The sequence below is a fragment of the Hyaloscypha bicolor genome (assembly GCF_002865645.1).
Source record: "Hyaloscypha bicolor E unplaced genomic scaffold K444scaffold_165, whole genome shotgun sequence".
NCBI classification, from domain to species: Eukaryota; Fungi; Ascomycota; class Leotiomycetes; order Helotiales; family Hyaloscyphaceae; genus Hyaloscypha; species Hyaloscypha bicolor.
Window position 1 is genome coordinate 2,203,028 of NW_020194667.1, and position 11,825 is coordinate 2,214,852.

At 48.0% G+C, this 11,825-nt stretch overlaps 6 protein-coding genes across 6 annotated transcripts; 3 read left to right on the plus strand and 3 right to left on the minus strand.

Moving 5' to 3' along the window:
* Nucleotides 1-316: 316 nt before the first annotated feature.
* K444DRAFT_636021 (uncharacterized protein) lies at nt 317-1,416 on the minus strand (the record flags this gene model as incomplete). The annotated part of the gene is made up of 2 exons (XM_024883947.1): nt 317-1,275; nt 1,356-1,416. 2 exons carry the CDS (start codon nt 1,414-1,416, stop codon nt 317-319), a joined length of 1,020 nt encoding a protein of 339 aa, XP_024730028.1.
* A 562-nt stretch (nt 1,417-1,978) lies between these two features.
* K444DRAFT_542502 (uncharacterized protein) lies at nt 1,979-3,539 on the plus strand (the record flags this gene model as incomplete). Its single annotated transcript, XM_024875879.1, has 3 exons — nt 1,979-2,264; nt 2,312-3,151; nt 3,202-3,539. The coding sequence occupies 3 exons, from the start codon at nt 1,979-1,981 to the stop codon at nt 3,537-3,539; spliced, it is 1,464 nt and encodes a 487-aa protein (XP_024730029.1).
* Nucleotides 3,540-4,321: 782 nt separating this feature from the next.
* On the plus strand, nt 4,322-5,029 carry K444DRAFT_542971 (uncharacterized protein; the record flags this gene model as incomplete). Its single annotated transcript, XM_024875924.1, is given in 2 exon segments — nt 4,322-4,869; nt 4,882-5,029. Coding segments are annotated over 2 exon segments (696 nt in total), but the record flags the coding sequence as incomplete, so codon positions are not given.
* A 2,541-nt stretch (nt 5,030-7,570) lies between these two features.
* On the minus strand, nt 7,571-8,382 carry K444DRAFT_542105 (Aldo/keto reductase; the record flags this gene model as incomplete). The annotated part of the gene is made up of 2 exons (XM_024875850.1): nt 7,571-7,803; nt 7,878-8,382. Coding segments are annotated over 2 exons (738 nt in total), but the record flags the coding sequence as incomplete, so codon positions are not given.
* Nucleotides 8,383-8,592: 210 nt separating this feature from the next.
* On the plus strand, nt 8,593-11,226 carry K444DRAFT_668679 (uncharacterized protein). The gene is made up of 3 exons (XM_024887432.1): nt 8,593-8,719; nt 8,770-10,900; nt 10,949-11,226. The coding sequence occupies exons 1-3, from the start codon at nt 8,656-8,658 to the stop codon at nt 11,028-11,030; spliced, it is 2,277 nt and encodes a 758-aa protein (XP_024730032.1). The 5' UTR covers nt 8,593-8,655; the 3' UTR covers nt 11,031-11,226.
* On the minus strand, nt 11,097-11,474 carry K444DRAFT_201135 (uncharacterized protein). Its single transcript, XM_024870993.1, has one exon. It carries the CDS (start codon nt 11,393-11,395, stop codon nt 11,162-11,164), a length of 234 nt encoding a protein of 77 aa, XP_024730033.1. The 5' UTR covers nt 11,396-11,474; the 3' UTR covers nt 11,097-11,161.
* Between the last annotated feature and the right edge of the window lie 351 nt (nt 11,475-11,825).

Below are 11,825 nucleotides of genomic sequence, written 5' to 3' on the forward strand. Positions count from 1 at the left end.
AAATCCGCAGATCACGACCCCGAAACCGATGCCAATCATCTTGGACTTATCGAATCTCGATTTCTGCTCCGCAGCGGCGGGAGTGGGCGATGGTGTCACATGGGTGAGGTTGACAGCTTGCGGTCCTCGTGCCGTGCAGTAAAGATTGCCTTTCAAGCAGCCGTCATTGAAGAGACTTGTGAAGTAGTCGCACACGTCGAGGAAAGTAGATGTTATGTTCATGTTGCCTCCCACAGAGACAAGAACTGGAAAATAGCGGATGTGGACAATCCTGAGCAGAAAAGTTAGTCGAATTCTTGTTTTTAAAAAAGAAGACTTACGAGCCCATGTTTCCAACCATGGTGATATTTCCGGAGACAGTTTCAACCACGGGGAGTCCCTCGAATAAGAACAGACCATCGTTGTTTATGAGCTCGAAGGTGCCATGGATGGTTATTAGATTGGGGAATCCCCAGTATTGCAACCCAGGGTTTCCTGCAATGAGAAGAACGTCGTGATAGGACGCCCCTGGAGCATCTTTGATCTCGTAGATCTCGGCATAACTCTCTCTTGGGTAAGTTATTGCTTCGACATAAGGACCGAGAGAAACAAGATTGGGGACGTGGAACTCCTCCAAATTCAAATTCTCGGCGATTTCAAGACTGCTCGCGCTCACGGCGTTTATGCGAGTAACGTTACAGCCTCTCACTCTCGTGGTACCCATGTTTTGGAGGTCACTGGTGAAATTGGTATCATCATTTCCTGTGACAAGTACTGCAGGGCTGGCTGTCCCGCCGAGATAGAGTGAGCCTCCAGAAGAGCTGAAGTTGAACGATGCCTCTACTACGCTTGTGAGATTCGGAAAGCTCAGCGAGCTGATGTTGTGGTAGGGGATCATGAACCTATATACTGTTCGTAGAGATTCCATTCCTGACCAAGAGCTGAGAGCCGGTAAATTGATATTCAGGGAATCTCCAACGTCAGACAGAAGAGGGATGTCCAGAGTTGTAATTGTGTTTGTCTTGAGCCAGAGATTCTTCGTGACTGTGGTCAATCGCGGAAACGAGATCGTAGTGGCGGGCGTATCCCATATTATGTCGAAGCCGTACAATGAGACCACATTTGGCAGACTAATTGTTCCTTGGATGCTTGAATTGTACATGATCATAAGACTCCAAGTGATTGTTGTGCAGTTTATGATGAGCTCTATGTCGGCTTGAGTCTCGATGCCAACATAGTTATTATCTGGGAAGTCCTTCGCCGGAGCGAGACATGGATCTGGTCGATCTCGTGAGGCTACAGCCAAATCGTCATGTCAGTTGACACACGCAAAAGGATCAGACAGCGGTGAAAGGACAGCCTCGTGGACGACCTACCAGCCAGGCCCAGAAGAGAGAAAAGGCTGAGCCCCACGCCGAGGGGAGCCATGGCGAGCATCTTGAACACGATTGAGACGCAGGAGCATACAGCAAGCTAGGTGAAGCAAGAAGAAGCAGGGGGCATGTTGGGAGAGGGTGTCTGCGCAAAACGATGATGCCGTCCTCCAAGTTTTGCGTGTTTGTAGAAGAGTAGTCTAGAGATAAATCATATGGAAATGCTTGTGATGATAACAGACTTGTACAGGCTGCAATCTATCTTGTGCAACACCCTGAATGGGCAGGGTAAAATCGTCCACGCCACTGGGTCGCATCCTGACCTTTGCGAGGCTGTTCACGGGGCTGACTTCAGCTGCCCGGATCCAGAGAATGTTCAATAGCGTCACGAAAGAGGAAAGGGAAATTTTCCTTGCCGGGGATAGAGAGTTTCCAAGCTGGATCTTAGGAGGTGAGCTGCACCACGTTGGCATGGTGAGACATTCGCGGGGTGAGAATTCGGGGGGCGATCAGTGCGGTGGTGCCTTCCGGGAAATTGCCAGGCTTCACCGCTTTCGAGATCGAAAATCCTTTGCCACGATTTATGCCATCAACACCACTCAATCCCGCCATCTATTTCGATTAAGATGGCTAAATCTAAAGTCAAAAGGAAGCAGCAGATTACGCAAGTCGACGCTCCATCTAAAAAGCAAAAGACTGTAGCCATTGTCACGCCGCCACCAGAGAAGGATGCCTCCCGGCCCAAAACAATCCAAAGCATCGGTCTTGACGACGATGACCTCGACATCGCGATTGATACCCTGAGTACACTAGCACAGAATCCGAGCGTCATAAAATCGAAGGCATGCAAAGACTTACGAACGGCTGTTTATGAGTTCCGACAGGCCTGTACGACTGGATTCAATACTTCAGGTATTTCTTCTACCCCGCCCCCACTACAATGCTGACGGTCGGTGAAGTCGATACCAACCTCACGGCTCGAATCAGCGGAGCTCTTGCAGATGGGGGATATACCGAGTCTCGAATATTGCTGGCGGAGATGAGGATAAGGAGACAGACACCAAAGCTTGGGGCGCTCTGCCGTTGGGTGCGAGATCTCGACGTTGTGAGTGGCTTAGCAGAGCAGGTCGATGGATCAGGGAATAGAACGACGAGGGAGGAAGAGCTGTTGGTTGTCTTGGATGCGATACTGAGGCTCACTGGACCTACCGACTACTCGATGGATGGGGAGGTTGCTGCTGCTCCAATTATTCCGCGAAAGGCGTGGGATTTGCGAAATGAGTTCACCGAGAGAAGGAAGATATACAATAGCGTTCTAGATGGCAGCATACTCCAGACTTTCTCAAGCGATATCAAATCTCAATTCCGAATCATCGAAACAACTCCAGGTCTGCAACGCAAGCCTCCGAATCTCCATCCAGCCCTCCTCCACGCTTCGAGAGATGATGCAGTTCTACTATTACCGAATCCTCCAAAAACCACGCACCACACACATCCCATAGTCCCGAACTTACATCTACTGAAAGACGTCCTGTTGCCCGAGGAGTGTATACAGATCATTGCTGCCGCGGAGACGATTGGCTTCATACCAGACGCACCAATACGGGCCGAAGGAGATGAAAGCAGTATTCTCGCACACAACTTCTACTGGATTGTGGACGATGCATTCTCTTCGAAACTTTGGTCAAGAGTGCAGCCTTTCGTCCCAAAGGTTGTTAGTCAGAGGAAGGTCCGGGGGTTGAATCGGAGGTTCAGGGTCTACAGATACGTTCCTGGTGCTGAGTACCGTGCTCATATTGGTAAGTCAACTATCCGTTGCAGAGGATCAGATGCTAACAATTGGCTGCAGACGGTGCTTGGCCTCCTTCTTCAATTGATCCTACTGCTGACAAGTACATCTACGACTCTTCTCCTGCCGAAGCGAAGCAATCCTCTCTCTTTACCTTCCTGATATACCTGAACGATGAATTCGAGGGCGGAGAAACCACTTTCTTCTTGCCCAGTGCAAGAGAAGGAAGTATGAATGCATACCCCGTGAAGCCGATACAGGGAAGCATTGTACTCTTCCCTCACGGCGAGACAGAAGGAAGTCTTCTACACGAAGGCACTGGCGTCCGCAAAGGATCCAAACCATCAGCGAAGTATGTTATACGTACGGACGTATTATACGACGTTGATATATCATAATGCAAACGTTTTCAAGCAACATGTGCGGCCCTACCCTCAAAACTTGAATACCCAAGGGTCCACAAGCCGAAATACCGATCAATATCGGAGCATCCAATCAATTAGATTCGCCCCAAAGCGGTACCCGGGCCGCCCTAATCTCAGGAAGTTCGTTGATTGATGTTGATTTCTGCTAAACCCCATAAGTTCGTCAAGTCCCCCTTGTTTTCAGAGCCCCACCAATCAGAAGTCTGGTTGAATAAATTCCAAACGTGCGCAGGGTCTCCGAAAGAGGCTCGCAGCTTTATTTCGTTCATCAGCCTCGGCCAGCACAATGCCCGTCTGATAAACTTTTCTAGCCGCAACGTTCATCAAGATCCTCAGCCATTGACAAATGGTTTTTACCAGCTGGTCATCGGCTACATTATGGACCTAGCTACCACCAGTGTTTAATTGGACAATTGAGAACTATTCCTGTGAAGCCCTAGCCGTCGGCACGTCTAGGACAATTGTCGTAGGTGGAGAATGCGTGCGTGGATCGGAAGTGTAATAACGGGACTCTTGCTATGGCGTGTTCTCCTGCTTTCTCTTCTATATAAAAGAGATCTTGAGCTGGAGCTGGCATTCAATAGGGCTGGCGCTCCGGCACTGCCGAATTCCCCTACCTCACCGCCCCTCGACGCAATAAAAGCCCAAGCCTCCTCGATAACACTGTCCTCATAAGCTCCACAAGCTCCTCCCCCTCAGCCGGTGTTTCTGCCGCAGCTTCCGCAGCCACAGCCCTAGTATTCATCAACTAGAAAACAATTGTAGTCATCCACTCCGTTGATCCCTTGATCCCGGAATCAATCTTTGCTTTACTCCCCGTAGTAGCAGTCGTCTGGCCCGACATCCCGGGTCAAGAATCAGGAAACGGCCTCGCCTACATCCTTTACGGGACTTCAAGCCCCAGCGGCAAACTGCCTTTCACGATCGCGAAGCAGAGGAGTGATTACGGAACTGCTGTCAAGGACGGCAATGATCAATATCCTGAGGGACTGTTCATTGATTATCGACATTTCGATAAAAACTCAATTGTCCCGAGATATGAATTCGGCTTCGGGTTGTCCCACACTACGTTTGCGTATTCAAACTTGAGTATCTCAAACTTAAGCACCGCAGCTCCAAGCAAGGGCTTGGCGCCAGGAGGACTGAAGGCCCTTTATAATATCGCCGCTACAGTCTCTGCAACGATTACTAACAACGGCACTGTGGAAGGGAAGGAGGTTGCGCAGCTATGCATAAGCTTGCCAAGTTCGGCGCCAGAGAGTCCGCCGAAGCAACTTAGAGGTTTCAGTAAGTTGAACTTGAAGTGTTGAGCGAGTGGAAAGGCTACGGTTGACGTGAGGAGGGAGGATCTGAGTTTTTGGGATGTGGGGAGTAGGAGTTGGGTCTTGCGGAAGGGGAATTTTGAGGTCGCGGTTGGGGCGAGACCGAGGGATGAGAGGCCGATTGGAACAGTTGAAAGTTAGAGGCAGGGTGGGAAGGGGAGGTGAAGGTTGGTTTTTGACGTTAGTGGGCGCGATTCACGTGCTGGGGCTCCGCTAGGTTTGTCTCGCGTAAGTGAATCCTGTATGTGGATCCTACCTAGTCAGGGGGGGATTTAAGCGAGAATGGAAAGGGGAAGCGAGGGGACACTTGAAAGTGCTAAAACTCAACGCCCAATGAAATCTTGAGACCCTGCGATATGCTGTAATTGCTTTGTGTGGGCCGCTACCGTATTGTACTTGGTCCCTCTATTTTTCTTCAATCTTTGACAATCTAAGCAAAGAGATGTGCTTAGTATCCTAGGGTCATGTGTAGCGCGAGAACCATATCACACTTCGATGGCGTTATTGAGAATGGGCGCATTTAAGGTATTTTATGTGAGGCAAGTCAGTATTTTTATCTTACGGAAAGGTTCACAGCTGATTTTCCCGGCCGCAAGCCACAGGACCTGCAAGTCATGAAGTGGGGAGAAGGGTTACATAACATTTAAAACTTACACGGTATCATTTCTTATCCCTGTTGTATTTGACCTTCAGATTGGCTTCGTCTACAAGTCTCTGTATCGCCAATTTCTCATCAAAGCATGCATTACTCTTCAGTTTCTTCAGCGTTTTGGCTAATTGCTCTCTCTAAGAGAAGATTCTGCTGAATAGACATCTTGTTCAAGGAAGCCTCGTTTTAGGTTCAATTGAGAAGTTGACGACAATGAAAGTGCCAAGCACTGTAGCAGCTCGTTAAAGCCGCAAAATCCTTTTATATCATAAATTCGAAGGCCGCAATGAATAGGGAAACACGGAGGGCTTCTTCGATAGAGCTATGCGTAATATTGAGTTCCCACAGACCCAAAAAATCCCACAGACGCTTGGTGTCACGGCCTGGACAAGCTGTGGAAGTGGAATGTGTGGTGTTTGTGTAAATATATGTATGAATGATCGTGCCCTAAGGGCGGTGAAGAAGCTATATATACGCCTGTGCGCAGCACGTGACACTTGGTGACACAACTGAAGTTTCACTGAGATTATCGCGGCGACTCAAACTTAAAGCTGTTCTTGTTACTCTTGAATTCGTCATGCGATTTCCCGGATCGCATTTTTTGCAAAGGACAAACAATGTTATTAGAGACGTAAGGCTAGCTTGTTCGAAGTGGAGTCTTCTTCCGTTTGTTGCGCGAAAACGGCTGACAACTCATCCAGAGGCAAACAAACATTGAACATGGAATAGCCCTTTGGAACAAAGCAAGCCTCGAACTCTTGGTTTTCTTTTCGGTTTCGGCGACGGACCATGGAAGTTGGTCCTCAACTGACCACTTAGCCATGAGTTCTAATACTTCAGACGTTGATGTGTCACAAGACTCCAGCAGTCACGTCAAATGTGAGGGCTTAATTCTAAACCCAGGGAGCAGCAATGTACACAGAAGCCAATTAATGATTTCATTGACAACGAGACTATTTGGTATCGCTGATTAAGGGCTCATGACTCTCTGCCTGGAACAGATTAGCAATTCATAGTATCAAGTGACGAAACATGAGTCCGGTTTGAGCAAAGGAAGTCTCTCTGACTCTCTCCAAAGGTGCTTTTGACTCACACCCACCGCACCGACTCCCCCCTCGTAATCTCAACGCCCCTCTTGACCTCACCCAACAAGTCTACGTCCCAGATCCAATTCACTCTAGTATCGAGATTGGCTTTAATTTAGCTAGGTCACTTCCCATGCTTGCCGTCGCAAACTCCGTTTTCTCTCCCATCCCTCTGCTTGTGCCGGTGACTTTCTGCGTCCGTGGCCTTCCGACGTATTCGTGGGCATATAAACAGGCTTTCAGCTTTGTATTTATACTTGACGAAGTGGTCTGCGGGCCGTTGAGAACTTGTCCGAGAATGTTGTTGAGGATAAGTGAGTCCTCAAATGCCATCCCTGCACCCTAGCCTTGGTGAGGAGTTGAGGCGTGCGCTCCATCCCCCATCAATGTAACGCAGTCTCTGACATACGTAGGGCTGGTAAGTGATCATATAGTGCCCAGCGTTCTGGACGCTTGGTGTGCGAAAGTAGCTCTTTAATGGGACTGCCCCAATTCGCAAACACAGAAGGCACAGTCTCAGCAGTGACGGGTTGGATCCAGTTTGTGTCAGTCCGAATACTTTCATATGAATTGTTGTTGGTTGGAGTAAGGATGCAGTCGATGGTGGAATAAGTTTGATGAGTTCATCGAGGAATCTTGCGTGATGGAAACATGCTCGACCAGGTTTAGGTGACCAGTGTAACAGACCGTCGTTATTAAAATATTGAATCTAGTTTCAATATTGTCAGAATCATGCGTTGAATTTCAGAGACACGAAATATTTATCAGATAGTTCCCAATGATGTTTGAAGACGCATTTAGACCTGAGCTGTGCGAGTGAGACATGGGCCAGAAGCCTTTTCGGGGAAGTTAACATACGGTGTACCGAAAGAGCGTTAGCAACGCAAATTTCTAGATATTCGTCTTGTGCTATTGCGTAAGTTCAGGGTGATCTCAGACTATATATTCCTAGTGAAAATGCTTTGCACAAACTCCTCCTCCCGTTTCCCAACCCTCATCCAACGATTTTACCACGTCGTCCGAAAGAGGACCTTTCTCCAAGCTCGCTAAATTTCCCTCTAGCTGGGCCGCATTGCTTGCACCAATAATTATGGCATCACCAAATTCGCTCTTTAGCAACGAATGATTCAGCATCCACCTTAGAGCACACTCCGCTACAGTAAGGCCATGCTCTTGCGCAACTTGTCGAAGAGTTTAAAGTCAGTAACGTTGCCCAAGTAAAGAGCAGGAAGTAGAATAAAAAATTAAGAGAGACAGACCGGTCTCAATATATCCGGAGCATCAAAATACTTCTCATTCCAATACCTTCTCCTATAATTCTGTCCCTGCCGCCTCTGTGGGTCAAATCTCGACCCCTTCTCAATCTCATCATGCTTCTTCAACATTTGCCTTGTGTATCTTAATGTTAAATACCCTTCAGCCAATGGATTGAAGGTGCAAAATGCAACGTGGTAGTTCCTTAGACATGGGAGCAACTTAGGCTCGACCGCACGATGGAGTGCATTGCACACACCCTGATACACAGCCGACTTGATACAACCATTACGATCACAGGTTTCACAAATCTGAGCCACTTCCCAAACCGCGTAATTGCTAATGTCGAATCTGCGAAAGAGACCTTTTTTGTGGAGATTGTTGACTACGCGGAGGGTGGTCTCGTGTGGTGTACTCCGTTCAGGTGCATGTAAGTACCATATATCAATCTTATCAGCTTTCAAGCTCTCAGGAGATTTTTGCAGTGCAAGACACAGGTGCGAGGGGGGAAATGTAAAACAACCCCCCTCGTAAGGGTAAATCGTGATTTAGCGTTTGCTTTTTGCGATTGTGATTTGTAAATTGGCGCCGGCACATGTGAACCTTGTGGCTTTCCGTACTTTCCGTAGATCCTTACGGCCTTTCCGTAGCTAACCTTTAATAAAGCTGCCGCAACCCCGCACCGGAGAAGCATCATTTCTCGACTGAATCAAGAAGGCCCCAGCGACTATCCTGTCACACCACTTTGAAACACAAGGCGCCTTGACACCATTAGCAAGATGAAAATATCTAGTACGCGTCTTGTGCTGTTGACGGCCGGGGTTCACGGGGTGGCTGCGAGAGGTATTTCCCTCCCAATAACTTCATCTTTGAAACCAACATTAGTCCTACAGAAGCGCTCCAATCCGCCGCCGTTAATGCTAATGGGGAGGGTCGTACCTTGACCCCCCAAAACAATTACAATGGCTGGGTCAATCCTGAAGATTTGGCTCCTATGCCACAGTGCATCGCTCAGCAGGATCAATCCACCTGGCTGAGTACCATGACGAAATGTACCAGCAAACAATGCACCTCGCACTTTGGATTTATCTGCACCCACCACCAATGGCTGACTCAGCTCAGCTGTCTCAGCATTGGATTTTCCTCCGATGTTATTGAAGGTTATCTCCCATACTGTGGTAGATCAGTACTCGCCAAAGCGCAGTTGTATCTATGGATCCGTAAAATCACCGGTCGAACATGGCTTGTTGATGTCGGCGACGCGAACGGGCTGCAAAATCTCTCCCCGGCCTCCCTAGCTGAAGGCTACGCGGCCGTGGACGTGACTTACAATGCACCAACATGCCTAACCGGCTCGGTTTCTGCTCTATCAATGGAACCATTTCAACATGTAATGGCCTCCTGTAGTTTCACAAGCACGACCCAACATACCGGAAATGCCGCTCGCCCTTGGGAATATAGTGAATCCCTACGGTCCATGATTGCTCTGGATTTTGAAACTGTTGGTTACGATCTCACTCGGGGTAGCATCGGATATGGCGACTATTTTGATAAAGAATGCTTCTGCAGCGCCTTCGCTATAGAACCGGAACCCTGTTCAAGTTCAGGGCAGTTAGACTTGACGAAGGAGCGGCTATGGATTAATGCCACCTGTGGGTCGACGCTCTTACCCGATAACTGGACGGACATACTCAAAACCACGGAATTCGCGTGCATTCCCATCGAAGACTGGCACTGGCCCATGTGTGTCGTGGATATGCCGAAGCAGGTGATCGAGCTTACAGATCAGTGTGCAACCGATGCTTGTGAGCCTGACTCAAGTGGCTACTGCAAAGTCAAGCGCGCAGTTGACAGGGCTTGCTTTTGCCGCGACATTAGTTACGATTCCTGCGGAGGTTCGTGCCAGATATTCGAGACCCGAATAGACTATATAAACTGGCTCCACGATCTTTGTAGCAATGTGCAGGACTGGCACGGTCTGCCAGATAATTGGCGTCAATTAGCCGCCCCTACCCCTCTCGACATGATTCCATGGCGATGGACTATCAAACCATCCAACGATTCAAACATTACCTATATCACTCGTTTGGGATCTATCAAGTCAACGGAAACATGTGCCTCGAATGAGTGGAAGCTCGGAAGCTTTGCTCTAGTGAATATAGCTACTTTCTTTGCCGCATTTCTCCGCCAGAGAACAAGCATACATCGAATCGCACGCGGCTTTCAATGGCACCAGCACCCATGGTGTTGGTTTTTCAAGGGGACTTTGATCGCCGCTCTTCAACTCCTTGCAAACTGGTTCAATACACTTCTGGTCCAAAAAACCCCTGGTTATGAGGACGTTCCCGTTATTCAATTGATGCTCCTCTGGTGCTCAATGCCTCGGCTTGCTTGGCTAACGATTTTGCTGATTGGTGTACAACCATTTGAAGCTATGAATTTCTCCGCGGCCGCGTCTTCTTTATTTGCGGAAGTTATCCTCCAATTTGTATCATCATATTACATGGTTATGACCGTCAATTATGGTCGAGAACACGACTTCTACTTTGGAGCTCTAGAAAGGGCGGATAGAGGGATACCAGCAAAAATCATGTATGCTGGTGCACTCATATGGCTTTTTATCATTAGCCTGGCGCTCGTTCAGTTAATACGGGCTACATGCAAGGTGAATAGGTTGACTGGATCTGGCAGCCTCGATTTACCAAAGTGGCAGAGAGGCAAGCAGACAACATCGAGCATTGCGGAGGAGCTGATGGCCCAGTTGAATGAACGTTGCACAAGGTTAATGGAACAGTTGGCATATTATTGGATGGACAAGAGTAGGGACTCAGAAGAAACACCGTTGACGAGCAGCGAGGGAGGAGATTACAGGGTGTATGGCACTTTCTCTGTTAAAGGCCAAAACAACTGGGCATCCCAGAAAGCATCTGTGGAACTGTATGCAGCCACGGTAATTAGCATGCTCCTTCTTTGGATTGCGCAGTGGCTCTTTTGGGGTGGATTTATTAGTCTTAGTTCGGAAGAGTAGGTATTCATGCACATACCCGGTCCATATTAGCTAACCGGACTTAGGTTCTGCCCCCCTAAGCTTGGGGTTCTCACGGCTGTCTGGATTGCTTTCTCAGTGGCAGGCGCTACTATTGGGGCTACTTGATAAAGTACATAACTTAGTTCATAAGGGGCCAGAGCACCTTATCGTACAACGCGTGCAGGACTATCTTAACCGGATTCCTGTGTATTTTCAATTTGTCAGGGGCTAGGCACGGAGTATCTCCGCTCCACTATTCAAGCCAAGCTATATTGTTTCAGTACTTTTGGGATACCGGTAAGTGCTTTCTCTTCAAGTGGAGTGAGACATTGTTGGCTCTTGGCCTTCTGCTCTTTCGAGCGCCGCCCATTTGCACGATGATAATGGAGGGTAGAGAGAGAGACCATTTTTACGCTTGATAGGGCATTATATGTTTGAGGCTCCCCCAGCAGAAAGCCCTCTTCAAGGGCTTCACTGGCGCGGTCGCTCATAACTTACGGCAATAAATGGAGATAGAGGAGAGACATTAATGAACGCGAAGGCAGACAGGTGGCTGCTTATGGAAACTTCTAGAAGAAGCTTGCTTAAGCTTATTAAAGGCTTATTAATATTAATTCGTTTACTTATATTGTGATGTGGATTTCTCTCCCTGGTCACGTGGCGCGGTCATGTGACCTCCGGACATCCGCAGTCCGCAGTCCGCTTACCGCATTATCTGGTGTATATAACCCCCCCTTATTCAGGACTATCCCCTAATAAAAGACCATTTCCAGAGAAATTCCTGGTGCAATAGCTTAGTAATATAAGACTATAGTCTTATATTACTAAGCTAATTTTAATTTGCTAGTTTAGAATAATTCAAGTAGTTTTCTAATAAATTTTCTAGCTAATTCTTAATATATATAATTTGCGGCTTTACTA

What these genes read in the sequence shown, in the direction of transcription:
- K444DRAFT_201135 (XM_024870993.1), bottom strand. Translation starts at nt 11,395, where the DNA reads ATGAGCGACCGCGCCAGTGAAGCCCTTGAAGAGGGCTTTCTGCTGGGG.
- K444DRAFT_668679 (XM_024887432.1), top strand. Translation starts at nt 8,656, where the DNA reads ATGAAAATATCTAGTACGCGTCTTGTGCTGTTGACGGCCGGGGTTCAC. An exon ending in TCACGGGGTGGCTGCGAGAG is followed by an intron (nt 8,720 to 8,769) that starts GTATTTCCCTCC and finishes TTAGTCCTACAG; the next exon opens with AAGCGCTCCAATCCGCCGCC. An exon ending in ATTAGTCTTAGTTCGGAAGA is followed by an intron (nt 10,901 to 10,948) that starts GTAGGTATTCAT and finishes AACCGGACTTAG; the next exon opens with GTTCTGCCCCCCTAAGCTTG.